We start from the raw sequence: 22,957 nt of genomic DNA on the forward strand, positions 1-22,957 counted from the left end.
CTATTTATTATTTTTATTTATAAAAGAGAAAAAAAATGTATCCCCTGTTAAAAATTAACCTCCATTACTTACCATGGCGTAGAATGATAGAGAATGTAATAAATATTTTTTCACTTTTTATCATTAATAGCTAATAAGCACTATGGCCCCATAAATGAAGCTGCTAATTTGTTGGCTTCTCTGAAAGTGAATCTTCCTGACATTGCATGTGACTGTACATAGATTCAATACCACAAACGTCCATTTGTTTTTAATAGGGATGATCGTTTGTCTTGACACACAATGGCTGGGGAGCAGGTAGATGATGGCTTGGTAAATGGGATCCTTTATCTTTTCCAGGTTTATTCAAACTTTCAAATGGGAGTTACATTGACATTTGTTTATTACTTTGAGGACAAGACAAAACCTTTTAGAAATCCTTTTAATTAACCTCTTAAGGACATATGACGGAATTTTACCGTCATAAAACAATTGAGCAAACTGAAAGCTGTGTCCTTAAAGGGTTAAAACCAGGTAGTCTGCTATATAAACATAATAAGCAGTTTTGATTTTATTCTCCCTTATATAAAGACTGCTGTTTTGTCTATGGATTAATTCATTAATGTTTAGATCATATAGTCCAAATAGCATTGTTAATTGAAACATAATTATTAGACAAATCCATTCATTTTTAGACAAATGGATAAAACAACTATTGTTTTTTCATATTTGTTGCAGTTATCTGAAAATGATAAGCAAGCGTGCTTTTAACGATAAAACAAACTAAATCATGCAACAGAAAATAGTTTAATTATTTCTTGAGGTTCAAATGTTTACTATAAACGTATGAAAGCTTTCCTGCATGGTGCAAAGTATTCCAAAGTTCAAATGTACTATTGAATAATGATTTAGCAAAGTCCTTGCCATCTAATTGATTCATGTGTCAGCCAATAAGTATGTTAGCTTCACTTTTGTTCTTGGCCAGTCATGGCTGTTGCTGACTTGTATCAATAGCAGTAGCTGCTACTTTAACTTTATTTAAGTTTATTCTGATGTCCAACTGCCCCTCTTCAGCCCCGAAGAAGTTCCTCACAGTAAAATAGTAGACTTCCTTAACAAATATAATGTACTACTCATCCGAAACATTTTTGTTCTTTACACATGTCTAATCAATAATCACCTGTAGTTTTAATAAGCACTTTGGGTGTTTTCCAACAATATTAAATAAGGCAAATGTCAGATTGATGTTTACAGTCTCCCTCAATTTTAACTGTTGGTAAACTGTTGGTGTTATAAAAAAAGTGCCTCCAGCTACACACTAGCTGCATAGATTTCCCCAATGCACTTCACATCATAACTCTTATTATTGATGACTACATTGTTTATCGTCAGTGGTACATATAAGGATGTACCATAAATACCTTGGTAAAAGCCAAGTAAATAGTGCAGAGAATGGGGAATCATGAAACATGAGTGAGAAGCTGCACGTTCTTATAGGAACATTAAACTCTAAGGGCTAGATTACAAGTAGAGCGATAAATAATTGTGCGCCTGCAAACGGCAAATTTGCCCGTTTGCGGGCGCGCGATAAAAAAATGTATATGCATATATATATATATATACACATACAACAACATTTAAAATTATAAATAAACATACAAATAGAAGACGAAGCGGAGGAGAAAAGTGAGTTTAAAATCCTCCACTAAGCACAAAATATAGAGAAAATAACTTATTGAGGTATATTTATTAATGTGCAAGTGGATATGATAAATGCTGTCGGCATTCAGCGGTCTGTCGGACATGATACGCTACAGCGTATCATGTAGGACAGACATTGGTAAATCTACCCCTATATGTCAATACAGTCGATACAAAGAAAATTTGTTTCTAGACATACAGCTAATATCAGCAGAATAAAAGAAACACATCATGTTTATATAACAATAGTCAGTAATAATAGGAAACACCGTGCTTGACTATTGTACTATATGCCTTCCAACTAAGATATTTGGCCCCTTTTGGACCTCTTAGTGCTATACTAGACAAAAAGTTACAGAAGGCAGTCATGAATATTATGAGACCACTTTTGTGTCTCAAGTGGTGAATCACATTTTTCTATAAATATGTAATATGGAATATCTGTGGTCACTTCACATATTAAAATATATATTTCTTGGAGGAGGATTTTTAGCTGCTAAAATGGTCATTCTTAGAATAAACTAGTTTTTGTGTGGGATAAGATAGTAAAGGGAGGATGATGATCTGCTATGTAGGATTAAATCTATCTAATGAGTGCAACTATGAAGGCACGTGTATTGATATTATAGTAACCTCATCAGATTAGTCAGGCGTCCCAATGAATTAACAAACAAGAGAGCTGATAGGCAAGATGATTTTGTCACATAATATATAGCCGTAGGTTGTTAAATACCTATTGTGTATTCTTGTCAATAAAATTCTTTAGTACAGCTCAGCTGAAGTGGACACATTCTATGATGCCATTGGGCAATAGGTATTAGATAGCTGTAGTGGTTAATAAACAATAGCCTGTACTGCAAAATTATAAGGGCAAATGTTGGTTCTCAAAATATATGGTTTCTAATTTGAACGTTAACAGCCTAGTAGAAGTAAATTACAAATGGGGTGTGCATATTGCCTTCTTAGAAAAGAGCAACACATACAAAACTACTCTTAAGACTCAATTTTGGAGCTTAAAGGGACAGTCAAGTCCAAAAAAAAACTATTATGATTTAAATAGGGAATGTAATTTTAAACAACTTTCCAATTTACTTTTATCACCAATTTTGCTTTGTTCTCTTGGTATTTTTAGTTGAAAGCTAAACCTAAGAGGTTCATATGCTAATTTATTAGACCTTGAAGACTGCCTCTAATCTGAATGCATTTTGACCACTAGAGGGCATTAGTTCATGTGTTTCATATAGATAACATTGAGCTCAAGCACGTGAAGTTACCTAGGCGAAAGCACTGATTGGCTAAAATGCAAGTCTGTCAAAAGAAGTGAAATAAGGGGGCAGTTTTCAGAGGCTTAGATACAAGGTAATCACAGAGGTAATCACAGAGGTAATCACAGAGGTGAAATCACAGAGGTGTATTATTATAACTGTGTTGGTTCTATCTTTTTAAACAGCAAAAATGATGGTGTTGACTGTCCCTTTTATAACAGAGTATATATAAGTATATGCTTTTAGATTAAGACTTAGTAAGGTGACAGTGTATTATAATATAAAGGCAATCATATGTTATGCATTTGATCACTCAGAGTCATTGAAACAAATAAAAACGTAGAGATAGCAATTAACATGGATTAAATAAGTTCTACTTCCACTGTATTGATCATATTATCTATCTCCCTTATATTGTAATTTTCTATATAAATATTCCGCCATATACACAAAGGGCCATTGTCTGGGGGAGTTACCAAAGCTGTATATGTAGTTCTCAGGTTTAATAACATTCCATAAGTCTGTGAGTTAGATTTTATTATCTAGCTGTATAACTGGCCTATTGCCACTCTATGATATAAGTGCAAGATAACAGCAAAATATCAAACTCGTATGTAAAATTTTAAAACAGCTTAGCTGAAAGATATTGAATACTATACATTAAATAAGCCATAAGGGAACCGAGAACTAAACACAGATTTTCTCATAGAACAATGTACAGCATGGTATATCTGGCTTTTGAGTCCTCATGAATACTGAGTCTATGGGAGTAACTGTAACAAAGCTACATTAGATAAAATGATCTGTATGGACTGTTCTAAAAGACCCAGTATATAGCAGTATATAAGGATTCTAGTGATGAGTTCAACTAATGTGGAATACTGTAGTGGGCTTTTAAATAATCAGCGTAGATGGGTAGGTATTAACCTTTTTCAAAATAAATTAGTGGTTTTCCAAAGGTATAGGCTATGTAAGTAAGTTCTGAAGCTTGATGTTCAGCATCCGGTAAGCAGATGTGAATGATCATGTAGCTTCACCCCACTCCAGATCTTTGGGTCCCCGGGATGTATAGGGCAAGTCGAGGGGAGAGAGTTGTCCAGTATCTCAGCCAATCGCCTAAAGCAAGATGCGCAGGATTATGAATCCACATAGGCATATGTTGGAGATCTATCAACTGGTCACTATTTTAACTTGGCCGGAGTGATCTAATATCCATCTTCACTCTCTCTCCTTCTTGCTCCACCACTGCTCTAGTGTCAGCTATGTGGAGTGCAGTCTATCAGAGCAGGTAATATCACGTTCGGCTTCTTCCCTCTGTCTTGTAGGTTCACCCCCAGCTGACAGGCTAAGTTAGATCTATCTGGGCCTGGTGATCTCTGATCATGCTGCTCGGTAGGGTCCACATATTTATTTATGTTGTAGGCCTGATCAATTAGGAACACGCAAAGTATGTGCTTCTCCATCCGGTCAAAGTGATCAAGAAGCAGGCTCTCAATATCTCTTATCAGTTTAATCTTGATGGCCTCCATAATGGTCAATCCTCCTCTCCTTCAGATAAGTACAATCAGAAACAAATGAAAATACAGCTCACCAGCTGTTTATATACCCCGTATAGCAAGCCTCAATGCTCTAGATCGGTCAGCTTAGTGCAGAACTCGGCACAATCTGGTATCATAAGAATCAGCACAATCTGTAGGTTTCATATATCTTGATAGATAGGGTAGATGGCTTCATAGAGTGCAGGTAGAGTCGGCAAATTATCTGCAGTCGGCACAGAGCTACCGATATTGCGACCATTCAAGGTGCTGCCCCAAATCATTGTCTTTTTATTATGCACTTGTTAATTATGCAATTCTACTGAATTGAGTGCTCCTTTAAACGAATAGGGTGCACTGGAAAAGTTTAGGTTTCTATAAGATGCACTGGTTAAAATATGTAAGCATTGTGCGGTATTCTTTGTGCAAAAGATAACACATCATGAGTTATCGATTGCCCTCCACTTGTAATCTAGCCCAAAATATTCTGGCTTGCGTGTATGGATTTCTTATGGTATATACATATATATCCACATACCTTTGTGATGATAACTTTTTGCTTTGATCTCCAGAAACGAATCATTCTTTCAAAGGTGTATAGAAATAAAGGGCAAACAACCCACTTCCAGGTCTATAAACAATAATGATATTTAATTAGATAGATGCAAATTGAAGAGAAGCGCTCCAATGAAACATTCTGAACAAACTCCAAATAAACATAGGTGGTTGCTAGTTAACAGGGTTTTCCCAGTACCACAAAAAGTATTAAAAAAAGAAATAAGAAAGCTGCACTGTGATAAATACACATTTAAACCCCAACCAATTAGTCTGAGAATAACATGTAGATGATTTTTTTAAAGTTTCATTAGCTGTTTAAATATTGAGAAAATAAGTGTAAAGTTTTAGGGCTCCATTTATGAAGCAGTGGATGCTACTTCGGAGCGCCATCGATTCAGGCTCGCCTGAAACTAAAGTTAAGAAGCAGCGTTCATAAGACCGCTGCTCCTTAACTTGTCTGTCATCTTTTAGGTGGCAGAATGAAATCCTCCTGGCGTGATTGACAGCCCCTGCTAGCGGCCGATTGGTCGCCAGTGAGCAGGGGCATGGCATTGCACAAGCATTTCACTAGAAATGCTTGTGCAATGTTAAATGCAGACAGTGTATGCTGTCGGTATTTAGCGATGACGAGCAAACATGACTCGCTATAGCGAATCATGTCTATTCAACATTTGTTAAATCTCTCCTTAGTGTCTATAAAACAATGGGAGCAGCCATGTTGTAACTTAAGTTACCTTCTCTGCTGTGGGCAAATAGGGACAGTTATTAAAAGGTCACTAGAGTGTAATATATAACAGTGCTCTGCACTTACATTTCTAACAGGAACTGAAAAGCTTACAAGTTCAGAATGGAATTAGAGGAAAAGGGGGCAAAATAAATAATATTATTTTTTTTATATCTACGATTTATCATTTTATATTACCATATCAAGTATTTATTGTCCCTTTAATAATAATTTGAACTGCTCTTTTGCTTTTTTTATGTTATCTACTTTGCTATGGTCCAATAGGGATAGGTGAAAATAAGTTAATGTACTGATCAATCACTGTACAGAGTTAGGTTTCTGTACCCTGCAAGATTTAAAAGCAACAAAGTAACTGCTGCCTCTGGTGCATTTCATTGCCCTTAAAATGCACGCCTCTTTGAATTACTCCCATTTCCCATATTGTCAAAACTTTTGGGGTAAGTTAAAACATGTTGTCTGGGGTTTATAAATTCCTTTTAGCTGTTACATTTGATAAGTGATAAACTGCCACATACATGTGTTGCTAACTACCGAGAATTTGGATTGCGATCACAACAGGACTGGCACATGTTAATTATAAGACCATTTTCCACTGAAACGATAATGAAAAAGAGCTGCCAATAAACAATAAAAATGGTTAATTGTGATTGCGTCAACATTATAAACAGCTTATCGGCAGCCATTTGCATCACAATAATTATCAAATGATAGCATGTGACCAACCCTATAGTTATATGCAAGCAATAGTGCAACAAACATTGCTCTAAAACATTGCAGCATTTTGGTTTTGCACTGTTAAGATCCTTTTAAAGATACTTACATGTAATATGGTCTTTTAAGCCTATTTAAAGGGACAGTCAAGTACAAAAAAAAACTTTCATGATTCAAATACGGCATGTAATCTTAAACATTTTTTCCAATTAACTTTTATCACAAATTTTGCTTTGTTCTCTTGGTATTCTTAGTTGAAAGCTAAACCTAGGAGGTTCATGTGCCAATTTCTTAGACTTTGAAGGCCGCCTCTGCATTTGACAGTTTTTCACCACTACAGGGTGTTAGTTCATGTGTTTCATATAGATAACATTGAGCTCATGCACGTGAATTTACCGAGGAGTGAGCACTGAATGGCTAAAATGCATGTCTGTCAAAAGAACTGAAATAAGGGGGCAGTCTGCAGAGGCTTAGACACAAGGTAATTACAGAGGTAAAACTTGTATTATTATAACTGTGTTGGTTATGCAAAACTGGGGAATGGGTAATTAAGGGATTATCTATCTTTTAAAAGAACAATAATTCTGGTGTTGACTGTCCCTTTACAGGGACACTGAACCCAATTTTTTTCTTTCGTGATTCAGATAGAGCATGCGATTTTAAGCAACTTTCTTATTTACTCCTGTTATCAAATTTTCTTCCTTCTCTTGGTATCTTTATTTGAAATGCAAGAATGTAAGTTTAGATGCCGGCCCATTTTTGGTGAATAACCTGGGTTATTCTTGTTGATTGGTGGATAAATTTATCCACCAATAAAAAAGTGCTGTCCAGAGTACTGAAACAAAAAAGAAGCTTAGATGCCTTCTTTTTCAAATAAAGATAGCAAGTGAACGAAGAAAAATTGATAATAGGAGTAAATTAGAAAGTTGTTTAAAATCACATGCTCTATCTGAATCATGAAAGAAAAAAATTGGGTTCAGTGTCCCTTTAAGTCAATCTTCTAATTTCTAATTTGCTTTGTTCTCTTGCTGTTCTTTGATCCAAAGAATACCTGGGTAGGCTAGGAAGAAGCAAAGCACTACTGGAAGCTAGCTGCTGATTGGTGGCTGCAAATATCTGCCTCTCGTCAATGACTTCCAGATGTGCATTGCTGCTCATTTAACTAAGGATTCCAAGATAAAAAAAAAAACAAATTTGATAATAGAAGATAATTGGAAAATTGCTTAAAAATGGTATGTTCTGTCTGAATCATGAAAGAAAATTTTGGGTTTAATGTTACTTTAACTTGTTTTTTCTCACGTTTATACAAAAGTGATATATATGTCCATAGATGTTTAATGTAACTTATTGTATCCAAGAGACATTTTATAAATATACTGTTTAAAAACACATAAGTCAAAAAGTATTCTTACCGCAGGTTTGTTTCCAGCAAACTCTGGTAGCGGACACATTGCATTTTGTCCCCACTCGTTATAATGATCTTTGCAATATGAAATATTATGTAGTAACATACTCTGCTGTGTTTGACCACGAACCACCTGCCTTGAAAATTAACACTAAATTAAAACGTTATATTGTACAAATTTACAAAAAAGAGCAGTGATCAGGGTGAAGTGTAAGTGAGCAGTCAGTGTTCTAAATATCATGGAATTCACTCCATACTTTCTGGGGGGATGATAGTTTTCAGATTTAAAGGGATACTAAACTCAATTTCATTCTTTTATGATTCAGATAGAGCATGCAATTTTAAGTAACTTCCTAATGTATTCCTATTATCAATTTCTTTGTTCTCTTGCTATCTTTATTTTAAAAGCAGGCATGTAAACCTTAGGAGCCGGACCATTTTTGGTTCAGAACCTGGGTTACGCTTGCTTATTGGTGGCTAAATGTAGCCATCAATAAGCAATCGCTATCCAGAGTGCTGAACATATAATGGGCCAGCTCAGAAGCTTTACATTCCTGCTTTTTAAACAAAGATAGCAAGAGAGCAAAGAAAAATTGATAATAGGAGTAAATTAGAAAGTTGCTTAAAATTCCATGCTCTATCTGAATCATGAAAGAAAACAAATTGGGTTTTGTATCCTTTTAAGTTACAGAAAAAACAGGCAAATAAACAATAATGTGTATGAAAAAGATATTTCACTGTGCATCATTAAAGCTGGGCTAGATTACAAGTGGAGCACGATCAATAGCTCAGGATGCATTCGCTTGAGCTCTGCTTTACAAAAGGAATAATGCACCCTCTGGTATTACAAGAAGATGGTTAAAAATGTTTACCAAAGCATCTTAAAATGGCCGAAACGAAAATCCGAATGAATGCACCAAATGAAAATGAAAGAAAACGAAAAATACTGACGAAATTCATCAGTATTCATTAGTTTCTATTATTTTTTTAAAGGGTTAAAGACTTAACGCACTGGAAAGCTCACTAACCTTCTTGCCGTACTAACAGGAGGCTTACGCGCTTGGCTCCCAGGACTAGAACTAAAGTTAGTGCAAGTCCTGGGAACCAAGAGCTTTTAGCAAGGTTTTAGCGTGGCCGGGGGTCTGGCAAGATGAGGGTTCGGTTAGCGTGAACTCCAGAGCGCGATAAGGTAAGTATTTGAAGCTACAGGTGAACTTTTTTACCTGTAGATACAACACATTTATATTTGTTTAACAAAAATTTATGTAAATGTTTAATGAAAATTCGATTTTTCGTTTCATTTAAAAAAAAAAAGAAAAGAAAAAGAAATAGCGCAGCCACTGAATATTTGGGGGCAATTAATTTCTTGGAATATCCGAAACAAAAATTTTGTCCGGAATGAAAATTTTTGGCCTGCACATCTCTAATAATAATATCACTTACATGTCTTATCCTTTTGCAGTATCATGGTTCTTCATTGCTGCATAGCTACACAAGAACTGCATTTTTATCAGTACATGTATTGCAATCTGCACTTTTCATAAGACCACTGCTCCTTTACTTCTCCACCACATTTTAGGTGGCGGACTGAAATCATCCTGATCCGATACAATCCGGATGATTGACGGCCCCTGCTAGTGGCCGATTGCCGGCCAGTGAGCAGGGGGCTGCATTGCACAAGAATTTCGCTAGAAATGCTTGTGCAATGTTAAATGCCAACAGCTGTCGGCATTTAGCAAGGTCGCGCGGATATGATTCACTACAGCGAATCATGTCCGCTTGACCATTAATAAATCTACCCCTCTGTATAGTGCATACTAAATCAAGGTGTGTGTGATAAAAAAGACAACAATGTGCGATAATACTTAAAGGGACATTCCAGCTGAAATCGGAATCCACATAAATGCATTTCAGTTTTGAATAGAAGTATGTTTTTAATATACATGTATTAGCAAAAATGCTTCTAATAAAAGCTATAGTTGTTTCAAAAGTGTATTTAAGTTTGCACCGTGCACCATCATTTTAAACATTGCAGTTGCTTAGAGAGCCTAAGGTGTTTTACCATGTGGTAATGACCATCATTTTAAACATTGCAGTTGCTTAGAGAGCCTAAAGTGTTTTACCATGTGGTAATGACTCAATTTGTTAATTGCTGACATGATTACAAGCCCCACTGGCACTGTGAGCAGCTGCAGTATTTAAAATGCTGGTGCGCCGAGAATATCTAGCAATGCTTCACATGCACGTGCAGAGACAATGTTAACACTAAAACATTGATAACTTTTACTAGAAGCATTTTTGTCAATGCATGTAAATGGCAAATATGTTTCTATTCAAAGATGTAATTCATCTATGTGCATTTCAATTTTGACCGGAATGTCCCTTTAAGCTACAGGTTGGCATCATACAGTGTAAAGATGCAGAGCTTCAATTGCCTCTTGTAAGGATTTAAAATACGTGAACAGCTTTGAAGAGGTAAGAAAAAATATTAGCATGGTGAAGAGTATTAACTTAATGTTATAGTAGTACCCAGCAATTTAATTATAATAAATTAGACAATTAGACAATATTTCATTGTATATATTAAAGCAATGAAAATTGATGAGACAATAGGAGAAAAATGATTATAGGTTATCATATTATGCATAAAGCTATAATGGATTTTATTGTCTTAGAATAATATTAAAGAAACAGTAGATTAAAACGTTTTCTGAGCCATGAATTAAATATAGCAACTACCATTATTAAAAGAATATAAAGCAGCTAACTGCTGACATAATCTTACCCTGCACCATGAATAACAAGACCAATGAAGAATACAATAGACAAGTTGTGAGTGTAATAAAATACTTCATAAAACGATCTTCTTATCACTTCTGTGGATGAAGTTATAATTAATACAAGAGCCAAGGTAATCAGTAAACCGGTGATTCCTGCCAGTGTGACAAAAACTTCCTTGGTTATATTCTGGGGGGGGAAAACAAAGAACAAAACAATAGCCAAAGACTGTGAGAATTAAATTGCATCATAAATCTATTAGTGATCATGTTATCTTCAAAGTGAGACTAGAAATAGAAAAAGGATGAAATAGATAAACCAATATTTTTTTTTCCTTTTAGATTTCAGCTGGTGAGTTTAAACATTCCAGCAAAAAAATGATTTTACTATTAAAGGGACATAAAACCCCATTTTTTTCTTTCATGATTCAGACAGAGCATACAAGTTTAAACAACGTTCTTCTATTATCTAATTTTCTTAATTTTCTTGTTATCCTTTGTTGAAAAAGAGTAAGGTAAGCTCAGGAGTGTGCACGTGTCTGGTGCACTATATACCTATTGCAATCATCTTGATCCAATCTGATCGAGATAATTGACAGCAACTGCTAGCGGCCGATTGGCCACCAGTGATCAGGGGGTGGCATTGCACAAGCATTTCACGAGAAATGCTTGTGCAATGTTAAATGCCAACAGCGTATGCTGTCTGCATTTAGTGAAGTCGAGCGGACATGATTTGCTACAGCGAATCATGTCCACTCAACTATTAATAAATCTACCCCTTACACTCATACATGCACTATCTCCTAAAAAGTATTCATATACATATTAATAAAATAAAATTATAATGGTTAAAAAGTCTATGGTATATGACAAGGTGTTTAAATGGAAAAGGCTATATTGTATGCGTGTATATACACTCACCGGCCACTTTATTAGGTACACCTTGCTAGTACCGGGTTGGACCCCCTTTTGCCTTCAGAACTGTCTTAATTCTTCATGGCATAGATTCAACAAGGTGTTGGAAACATTCCTCAGAGATTTTGGTCCATATTGGCATGATAGCATCACACAGTTGCTGTAGATTTGTCAGCTGCACATCCATGATACGAATCTCCCGTTCTACCACATCCCAAAGGTGCTCTATTGGATTGAGAGACTGTGGAGGCCATTGAAGTACAGTGAACTCATTGTCATGCTCAAGAAACCAGTTTGAGATTATTTGAGCTTTGAGACATGGTGTATTATACTGCTGAAAGTAGCCATCAGAAGATGGGTACACTGTAGTTATAAAGGGATGGACATGGTCAGCAACAATACTCAAGTAGACCGTTGCATTTAAATGATGCTCAATTGGTACTAAGGGGACCCAAAGTGTGCCAAGAAAATATCCCCCCACACCATTACACCACCACCAGGCTGAACCGTTGATACAATGCAGGATGGATCCATGCTTTCATGTTGTTTACACCAAATTCTGAATGTTGCTGCTGAAATCAAGACTCATCAGACCAGGCAACATTTTTCCAATCTTCTATCATCCAATTTTGGTGAGCCTGTGCGAATTGTAGCATTAGTTTCCTGCTCTTAGCTGACAGGAGTGGCACCTGGTGTGGTCTTCTGCTGCTGTAGCCCATCTGCATCATGGTTCGACGTGTTGTGCATTTAGAGAGGGTATTCTGCATACCTTGGTTGTAACGAGTCGTTATTTGAGTTACTGTTGCCTTTCTATCATCTCAAACCAGTCTGCCCATTCTCCTCTGACCTCTGACATCAACAAGGCATTTTTGTCTACACAATTGCCGCTCACTAGATATTTTCTCTTTTTCAGACTATTCTCTGTAAACCCTGGAGATGGTTGTGCGTGAAACTCTCAGTAGATCAGCAGTTTTTTAAATTCTCAGACCAGCCCGTCTGGCACCAACAACCATGCCACATGCAAAGTTACTTAAATTCCCTTTCTTCCCCATTCTGATGTTCGGCTTGAACTTCATCAAGTCCTCTTCACCACGTCTAGATACCTAAATGCATTGAGTTGATGCTATGTGATTGGCTGATTAGCAATTTGTGTTACCAAGCAATTGAATAAGTGTACCTAATAAAGTAGCCGGTGAGTGAGTGTGTATATATATATATATACAGTATATATATACACACACTTTGGAGGCCTTTCCACTCAAATACTTTAAAACTTGAAAAAATCAATTGTAATATTTTACTAAAATAATAAAGGGTTTTTATTGTGTACTTAATGTAAATATTTTACATTCCAATGTTCTTCACATACTAGAAAATGTTCTTTGTATTTTAAATATATATTCCTATATATATATATATATATATATATATATATATATATATATATATATATATATATATATATACTGTAAATCTGTATATTAAAATAAAAAGAAAATTTTCTTCTATGTAAAGAACATTGGAATGTAAAGTATTCATAACTACATTTGGGTTTAGGGCTGTAGGTCTAACACAGCATTGGGTTAGCGCACAAGTGATGTGTTTTATTTTTTTTATTTTTTTTGAGAGCTACATTGAAGTCTATAGGGAGAAGAAGTTAACGTGGTTACAATATCCGAAATCCTGTAGTTTGCATTGGGTTTTTCAAGTTAATTTAGGGGTATTTTACTTTGGGTTAAGTTAGAAGGTGTTAGGTTAGGTCGTTTAGATGTCAGTTTATAACTTTGCGATGTGGGGGGATGGCAGTTTAGGGGTCAATAGTTTATTTAGGTACTTTGCGATGTGGGGGGATGGCAGTTTAGGGGTTAATAGTTTATTTATGGGTGTAAGTGTACTTTGTATAGAATCTTGTTGTGTTTTGTGCAATTTTTTAATTTCGGAGAACAGTTTACAACAGCTCTTAGATCATGAAAGGACTGAAGCAATCGCGATTTCGCAGAACTTGCTATATCAGCAGATTACAAAATTACGATTGCGCCAGTGCAAAATTGTTTGCGCCGCACTTGTAATCTAGCCCTCTATGTCCATATGTTTAAGATTCAACATTTTATGGGGGGGAAAAATTGTAAAAACAGTAAAAAAATTCAATGTAAACTAAACAATAAAAAACTAGCACAAAAATAACAGTGAAAGTTGTACAATAGTACTTTTTTTTGGCAGCAAAGTCACCCTTAAAGGGACAGTTAACACCAAAATTGTTATTGTTTAAAAAGATAGATAATGCCTTTACTACCCATTCCAGAGCTTTGCACAACCAACATTGTTATATTAATATACTTTATATCCTTTAAACCTCTACATTTCTGCCTGTCTCTAAGCCAAGTTGTGCATAAAACAGCACTAACTGGCTAAAATGCAAGTCATTAGATAATAAATAAAAACAGTGATGTGCAGTCACTAGAGGCAGTTTTTTTTTTTTATTGGCTTAAAAAAAAAAAATTAAAAAAAAATTGCAATTTTTTTTCCCCAGCAATTTTTTTCACAGCTACATGTTGTGCAATGGAGAGGCACAAGCAGGTCTGCTGGCTGCTGCCCTCCATTACACAACATGCTGCGTCACCTACTGGATAAAAGTGGTTAAGATCATTGCATGGCCCATAAGTGCTTGTTTGAGACAGGCTTCTTTGGGGCTGACCCAATCCAGTGAGAGGCATCAGTCAGGGGAACTTAGGGTTGGGGCTGGATGTTAAATCATATAAAACAAAACAAAAATGGAAAAAAACTAATTTCATTTATTTTGTTGCTGCCCTGTGCAGCTGCCAGCTTTGCTTCAGTGAAAAGAGAGTTCTGTACTTCCCCTCCAAGTGCAGTGGAATGTGCCACTGTCACTTCCTTACAGAGCAGGAAGAGATACAGTGAGCAGTGTTTTAGCCACATTTTATTGAAGTAAGTGTTGTAACCTTAGATTTTGCTGAAAGGGATTCTGTTAGTGAAAATTATAATTTAATGAATGTGGTTTAGTGTTTTTTTTTTCTCTTTTACAGCAGTTTAAGGATTGTTTTTGTATTTTGTTTACTCAAACTTTATACCCACTACCTAAGCAGCTAGCTTCTGTACTCCACACTAGTATATAACCTCTGTACTGCACACTAGTATATAACCTCTGTACTGCACACTAGTCTATAACCTCTGTACTGCACATTAGTATATAGTCTCTGTACTGCACACTAGTATATAGTCTCTGTACTGAACACTAGTATATAGTCTCGGTACTTCACACTAGTATACAGCCTCTTTACTTCACAATAGTTTATAGTCTCACTCTCTTACTGACTTATGAACTCTCTGTAGCTCTGAAACTGTGTTTTCTCACAACATTATCTTACTATTATGTTGTTTGTATGGATGAGTTGTTATTTGACCAGAATAAGCTAGACCAACAGCATGGTAATGTAAAATGAAACCAAGCAGTTTAGAATGAGTTATAGCAAATATTCTCCATGGCTCCTGTAGCTATAGTATTTCATTTAAACCAGTGATTCCTTAGCTGTATGTTGGACAACCCTGATGTAGACAACAAATAATAATTTATGAATGCTCCCATTCATATGTGCTGTTCTGTTTCAGATATTTAAAATAGATTGTAGACTATTAGCATTTATTAGTCACTTAAAATATTACTTAAACATTCAGTGGTGCCTCTCCCATTTCAGTGTTCCGTCTCTCCCCACTTATGTGTCTCTCTCTCCCTTCTGTCTCCCTCTCCCCCTTCTGTCTCACTCCCCTCTGTCTCTGTCCCTCTCTCTGTCTCTCTCTCCCCTCTGTCTCTCTCTCCCCTCTGTCTCTCCCTCTGTCTCTCTCTCTCCCCTCTGTCTCTCTCTCCCCTCTGTATCTCTCTCCCCTCTGTCTCTCTCTCCCCTCTGTCTCTCTTTCCCCCCCCCCCTCTCTCTCTCTCTCTCTCTCTCTCTCCCCCCTCCTGTCTCTCTCTCTCTCCCCCTCTGTCTCATGTAGCTATAGTATTTCATTTAAACCAATGGTTCCTTAAGTGTATGTTGGACAAAAAATAATAATTGATTAATGCTCCCATTCATATGTGCTGTTCTGTTTCAGATATTTAAAATAGATTGTATACTATTAGCATTTGATAGTCACTTAAAATATTACTTAAAAATTCAGTGGCGTCTCCCCCCTTTCAGTGGTCCCTCTTCCCCCCCTTGTGTGTCTCTCTCCCTCTCTCTATATATCCATATCTCTTTCTCTATCCTTCTGTCTCTCTCTCTATCCATCTCTCTCTCTCTCTATCCATCTCTGTCCCTGTCTCTCCCACTCCCTCTGTCTCTCTCCTTATGTGTTGTTCTCCCCCATGGTCTCTTTCTCTCTCTGTCTCTCTTCCTCCCCCTCTGACTCTCTCATCCCTTATGTGTCTCTCTAACCCTCTGTGTGTGATTGTGTCTCTCTCTCTTTCTCTCTAACCCTCTGTGTCTCTCTCTCTCCCCCTGTCTCTCTCTCCCTCTCCCCCGTCTCTCTCTCTCCCTCTCCCCCCGAGTGCTTTTCTGTGTTTCGTTCTACCTTTCATTTATTTAATTAATGATTTGGTGGTGCCATCTGAGTATGTGGCTTTATTTAAAGGGGTGGGGTCAAGTGCCCCACCATCTTTAAATTTCACTAGCCACCACTTGATCAAGACATTTTTATATTTACTGAATATTGAAGGAATCTATAAGCATAATTTGCAGCATTAAAGTAAAAAGAAGGTTTTAAACATATTTTAATGGGCCTGGATTTCTAGATCTCATAATCAGAGCCAGCATTTTTTTATCTGGCAAGAGTTTCTGTTGCAATCCTTTAGACTAAAATCAGATGTTTACTAAGTTGACCAGTTTTCCAAGACACCATTTAAAGGGACATGAAACCCATATGTTTTCTTTCATGATTTAGAAAGAGCATGCAATTTTAAATAACTTTCCAATTTACATCTAATATCTAATTTTCTTCATTCTTTTGAAATCATTTGTTGAAAATCATATCTAAATATGCTCAGTAGCTGCTGATTGGTGGCTGCACATAGATACCTCATGTGATTGGCTCATCCATGTGCATTGCTATTTCTTCAACAAAGGATATCTAAAGAATGAAGGCGTATCCTAGCCACTGCCTCACCAGCCTCTGACATCACCGCACGTCACTGAATAAAAAGTCATGTGATCAGGGGGCAGTCTACAGAGGCTTAGATACAAGGTAATCACAGAGGTAAAAAGTGTATTAATATAACTATGTTGGCTGAGCAAAACTGGGGAATGGGTAATAAAGGGATTATCTATTTTTTAAAAACAATACACTTTTTGGAATTGACTGTCCCTTTAAAAGGACACTAAACACATGTTATGCACCTCCCTCTAAACATGGATGCTGCCATTTTGGAGCCTAGATTTCACTGCAGGTATCTTAAGTAGAGTTTCTGCACATGTGCAAATACATCAGCACTGGAATGTAGTGAAAGCTAGATTTCAACATGGCAGCACCCATGACTCAATACTATGCTTATAAAATGTATTTAGTGTGTACTGTCCCTTTGAGTATCTACTACAGAACTAACTACAATAGATAAAGGGTGTTTAGACATTAAACAAGCAATATTTGAAAGAACTTACTGTGTTATAGTCTCTAATAGGGTTTAAAAAGCTTTCATTTGATTTGTTTCCAATGTAAGAAAGCATATTGTACAGTCCTCCTGCTTCTCTTGACTGACTCTTGTGATAACGTTCTATGTTAATGACATGTGCAATAATATGGATTGCTGTAGGAAAAAAATAATGCACATTAATAACATAATTCACTCTAAATACACACTTATTGCTAAAGGAAACTAAAGAACAATAATATAATACTTACATAACAGTAATTACTTATTAAAGGGACAATCTACACCAACATTGTTATTGTTTAAAAAGATAGATAATGCCTTTACTAGCAATTCCCCAGCTTTGCACAACCAACATTATTATGTTAATATACTTTATAACCTTTAAACCTCTAAAGTTCTGCCTGTTTCTATAGACAGCCTCTTATCACATGCTTTTTTTATTAGCTTTTCACAACAGTAGACTGCTAGTTCATGTGTGCCTTATGTGTACAACATAGCACTAATTAGCTAAAATGCAAGTCAATAGATAATAAATAAATAGCCATGTGATCAGGGGGCTGTCAGAAGAGGCTTACAAGGTAATTACAGAGATAAAAAGAATATTAATATAACTGTGTTGGTTATGCAGAACTGGGGAATGGGTAATAAAGGGATTATCTATCTTTTAAAATAATAACAATTCTAGACTGTCCCTTTAATGGTCAAAGTATTGTTTGTTTTTAAAATTGTTAAGTTGTGCAGCAATGCACTATTGGGAACTAGCCGAACACATCAGGTGAGCCAATGATAAGAGCCGAATGTAAGTAGCCACTAATCACTAGCTCTCAGTAGTGCACTGATGCTCCTCAACAGAGGATACAAAGAAAACAAGGTAAATTGGATAACAGAAAAGTCTAATAAAATTACATGCTTTACCACAAGTTTAATTTTGAATTACATGTCCCTTTAACAAGATTTTTCTACATTTCTACTGTTAACTAGACTGCTATAAAGCTTATACAACATATGCAATGTTGATCAATTTTTCCCCGTAACATTTTGAAACACAATATTTTTATGTGGCATTTTAATAGTAAATAACTTCAACGACAATTCAGCTTAATAAAGTGCCTGTCCTGATTTTCATTTTTGCCCTTATATGCAGGCTAATTATTACACAATCTCTTACTTTTTAACCCACTTGTTTCCAGTGATTGTCACTACAAACCTTTACATTCACTATTACCAACCCAATGAACCCACAAACACACATCTGAGAGAAGAGTTTATATATTCCCAAATGTAGTTTCTGATTCACTGTACTGGGAAGATGTACATAACAAAGATCTCAGCTAGTGATCTGCAAAGATTTATCACTGGACCAGCCAGGAGGTCTCCCTTTGTGCCAATTCATCAAAAACTTTCCGGAATGGAGAGAAATCACACAAAATCTCTGTGATTATTTTAGACCTTATATTGTAATGTAACAGTCTCTCCTCATGGGGAGATAAACAGCTTTTAAAAAAAAATGTTTTGAGGGATCTCACCATACTGGAGAGACTTCTTAGATCATCTAGCCGAGCAGAGAACTTTAGAACTTTGACAATATAATAGTACAAGGGGAAGCAGTATGAGATAGGAATAAATTAAAGGGACAGCAAAATTAACTTTTCATGATTTAGGCAAAGCAACAACTTTCCAATTAACTTATCAAATTTGCTATATTCTCTTGGTGTACTTTGATGAAGAGTAAACCTTAGTAGGCTGGTAGGAGCTTAACCCCTTAGTGACCAGGCCACTTTTCAATTTGTTGACCATCTGGGACCAAGGCTATTTTTGCATTTCTGCGATGTTTGTGTTTAACTGTTATTTTCCTCTTACTCATTTACTGTACCCACACATATTATATACCGTTTTTCTCGCCATTAAATGGACTTTCTAAAGATACCATTATTTTCATCATATCTTATAATTTACTATAAAAAAATTATAAAATATTAGGAAAAAATGAAAAAAACACACTTTTTCTAACTTTGAGCCCCAAAATCTCTAACACATCTACAACCACCATAAAATACCAATGCTAAACAGTTTCTAAATTTTGTCTTGAGTTTAGAAATACCCAATGTTTACATGTTCTTTGCTTTTTTTGCAAGTTATAGGGCAATAAGTACAAGTAGCACTTTGCTATTTCAAAACCATGTTTTTTCAAAATTGGCGATAGTTACATTGTAACACCAATATCTGTCAGGAATCCCTGAATAACCCTTCAAATGTATATATTTTTTAAAAGAAGACAACCTAAGGTATTAAACTTGGGGTATTTTGAGTTTTTTCATGCAACCATTTTACCACCAATCTATGCCAAAGTTTGGGGGGAAAATAAATAATTAGATTTTTTGACAAATAGCAATTTAAGAATACATTTACTGATAAAATGGTAAGGGTTACTGCCAAATAACACCCTAATATGTCTTCAGTAGCATCTCCTGGGTACAGTGATACCACCCATGTATAGGTGTGTCGGGTTCTCTGTGGGCTAAAAGCCCTTATTTTTAGAGAGCGCATTCCAGTTTTTCAACTTGGAATTTTCACATCGGTCATCATGCACCCATGTCCTATTTGGGACATTTCTGAAGCTGGCCAATGGAATTTACCCCCATCAAACCATATATTTTTGAAAAGTAGACACCCTAGGGTATTTCAAATGCTGGTATTTTAACACTTTCCATGCACTAATTCAACCACCAGTCTTTGTCAAACTTTTGGGTAGTCATTTTTTTGTGTTATTTTTCACACACATTGTACTTTAGGCATGGATTTTCAGTTCCTGTTATGTGTTACTGCCAAAAACCACCTCAATATGTGTTCAACAATATCTCCTGAGTACAGTGATACCACCTATGTATAGGTGTGTCGGGTTCTCTGGGGGCTAAATGGCCTTATTTTTAGGTAGCACATTCCAGTTTTTCAACTTGGAATTTTCACATCGGTCATCATGCACCCATGTCCTATTTGGGACATTTCTGAAGCTGGCCAATGGAATTTACCCCCATCAAACCATATATTTTTGAAAAGTAGACACCCTAGGGTATTTCAAATGCTGTTATTTTAACACTTTCCATGCACTAATTCAACCACTAGTCTTTGTCAAACTTTTGGGTAGTCATTTTTTGTGTTATTTTTCAGACACATTGTACTTTAGGCATGTATTTTCAGTTCCTGTTATGTGTTACTGCCAAAAACCACCTCAATATGTGTTCAACAATATCTCCTGAGTACAGTGATACCACCTATGTATAGGTGTGTCGGGTTCTCTGGGGGCTAAATGGCCTTATTTTTAGGTAGCACATTCCAGTTTTTCAACTTGGAATTTTCACATTGGTCATCATGCACCCATGTCCTATTTGGGACATTTCTGAAGCTGGCCAATGGAGTTTACCCCCATCAAACCATATATTTTTGAAAATTAGACACCCTAGGGTATTTCAAATGCTGGTATTTTAACACTTTCCATGCACTAATTCAACCACTAGTCTTTGTCAAACTCTTGGGTAGTCATTTTTTTGTGTTATTTTTCACACACATTGTACTTTAGTCATGGATTCTCAGTTCCTGTTATGTGTTACTGCCAAAAACCACCTCAATATGTGTTCAACAACATCTCCCGAGTACAGTGATACCACCTATGTATAGGTGTGTCGGGTTCTCTGGGGGCTAAATGGCCTTATTTTTAGGTAGCGCATTCCAGTTTTTCAACTTGGAATTTTCACATCGGTCATCATGCACCCATGTCCTATTTGGGACATTTCTGAAGCTGGCCAATGGAATTTACCCCCATCAAACCATATATTTTTGAAACGTAGACACCCTAGGGTATTTCAAATGCTGGTATTTTAACACTTTCCATGCACTAATTCAACCACTAGTCTTTGTCAAACTTTTGTGTAGTCATTTTTTTGTGTTATTTTTCACACACATTGTACTTTAGGCATGTATTTTCAGTTCCTGTTATGTGTTACTGCCAAAAACCACCTCAATATGTGTTCAACAACATCTCCTGAGTACAGTGATACCATCTATGTATAGGTGTGTTGGGTTCTCTGGGGGCTAAATGGCCTTATTTTTAGGTAGCGCATTCCAGTTTTTCAACTTGGAATTTTCACATCGGTCATCATGCACCCATGTCCTATTTGGGACATTTCTGAAGCTGGCCAATGGAATTTACCCCCATCAAACCATATATTTTTGAAAAGTAGACACCCTAGGGTTTTTCAAATGCTGATATTTTAACACTTTCCATGCACTAATTCAACCACCAGTCTTTGTCAAACTTTTGGGTAGTCATTTTTTTGTGTTATTTTTCACACACATTGTACTTTAGGCATGGATTTTCAGTTCCTGTTATGTGTTACTGCCAAAAACCACCTCAATATGTGTTCAACAACATCTCCTGAGTACAGTGATACCACCTATGTATAGGTGTGTCTGGTTCTCTGGGGGCTAAATGGCCTTATTTTTAGGTAGCGCATTCCAGTTTTTCAACTTGGAATTTTCACATCGGTCATCATGCACCCATGTTCTATTTGGGACATTTCTGAAGCTGGCCAAAGGAATTTACCCCCATCAAACCATATATTTTTGAAAAGTAGACACCCTAGGGTTTTTCAAATGCTGATATTTTAACACTTTCCATGCACTAATTCAACCACCAGTCTTTGTCAAACTTTTGGGTAGTCATTTTTTTGTGTTATTTTTCACACACACATTGTACTTTAGGCATGGATTTTCAGTTCCTGTTATGTGTTACTGCCAAAAACCACCTCAATATGTGTTCAACAATATCTCCTGAGTACAGTGATACCACCTATGTATAGGTGTGTCGGGTTCTCTGGGGGCTAAATGGCCTTATTTTTAGGTAGCGCATTCCTGTTTTTCAACTTGGAATTTTCACATCGGTCATCATGCACCCATGTCCTATTTGGGACATTTCTGAAGCTGGCCAATGGAATTTACCCCCATCAAACCATATATTTTTGAAAAGTAGACACCCTAGGGTTTTTCAAATGCTGATATTTTAACACTTTCCATGCACTAATTCAACCACCAGTCTTTGTCAAACTTTTGGGTAGTCATTTGTTTGTGTTATTTTTCACACACATTGTACTTTAGGCATGGATTTTCAGTTCCTGTTATGTGTTACTGCCAAAAACCACCTCAATATGTGTTCAACAACATCTCCTGAGTACAGTGATACCACCTATGTATAGGTGTGTCGGGTTCTCTGGGGGCTAAATGGCCTTATTTTTAGGTAGCGCATTCCTGTTTTTCAACTTGGAATTTTCACATCGGTCATCATGCACCCATGTCCTATTTGGGACATTTCTGAAGCTGGCCAATGGAATTTACCCCCCTCAAACCATATATTTTTGAAAAGTAGACACCCTAGGGTTTTTCAAATGCTGATATTTTAACACTTTCCATGCACTAATTCAACCACCAGTCTTTGTCAAACTTTTGTGTAGTCATTTTTTTGTGTTATTTTTCACACACATTGTTCTTTAGGCATGTATTTTAAGTTCCTGTTATGTGTTACTGCCAAAAACCACCTCAATATGTGTTCAACAACATCTCCTGAGTACAGTGATACCATCTATGTATAGGTGTGTTGGGTTCTCTGGGGGCTAAATGGCCTTATTTTTAGGTAGCGCATTCCAGTTTTTCAACTTGGAATTTTCACATA

The 22,957-nt window shown here is 36.3% G+C and overlaps 1 protein-coding gene across 1 annotated transcript in view; it reads right to left on the bottom strand.

Moving 5' to 3' along the window:
• Positions 1-22,957, bottom strand: part of NOX3 (NADPH oxidase 3) — a 79,606-nt gene that overhangs the window by 31,238 nt on the left and 25,411 nt on the right. The window contains exons 4-7 of the mRNA XM_053712217.1: positions 17,243-17,388; positions 10,685-10,866; positions 7,907-8,036; positions 5,019-5,111 (exon numbers count right to left, since the gene is read on the bottom strand). Coding sequence (XP_053568192.1) covers positions 5,019-5,111; positions 7,907-8,036; positions 10,685-10,866; positions 17,243-17,388 — 551 coding nt within the window. The remainder of the gene's footprint in view (positions 1-5,018; positions 5,112-7,906; positions 8,037-10,684; positions 10,867-17,242; positions 17,389-22,957) is intronic.

Source organism: Bombina bombina, chromosome 4, assembly GCF_027579735.1.
Source record: "Bombina bombina isolate aBomBom1 chromosome 4, aBomBom1.pri, whole genome shotgun sequence".
Taxonomy (NCBI): domain Eukaryota; kingdom Metazoa; phylum Chordata; class Amphibia; order Anura; family Bombinatoridae; genus Bombina; species Bombina bombina.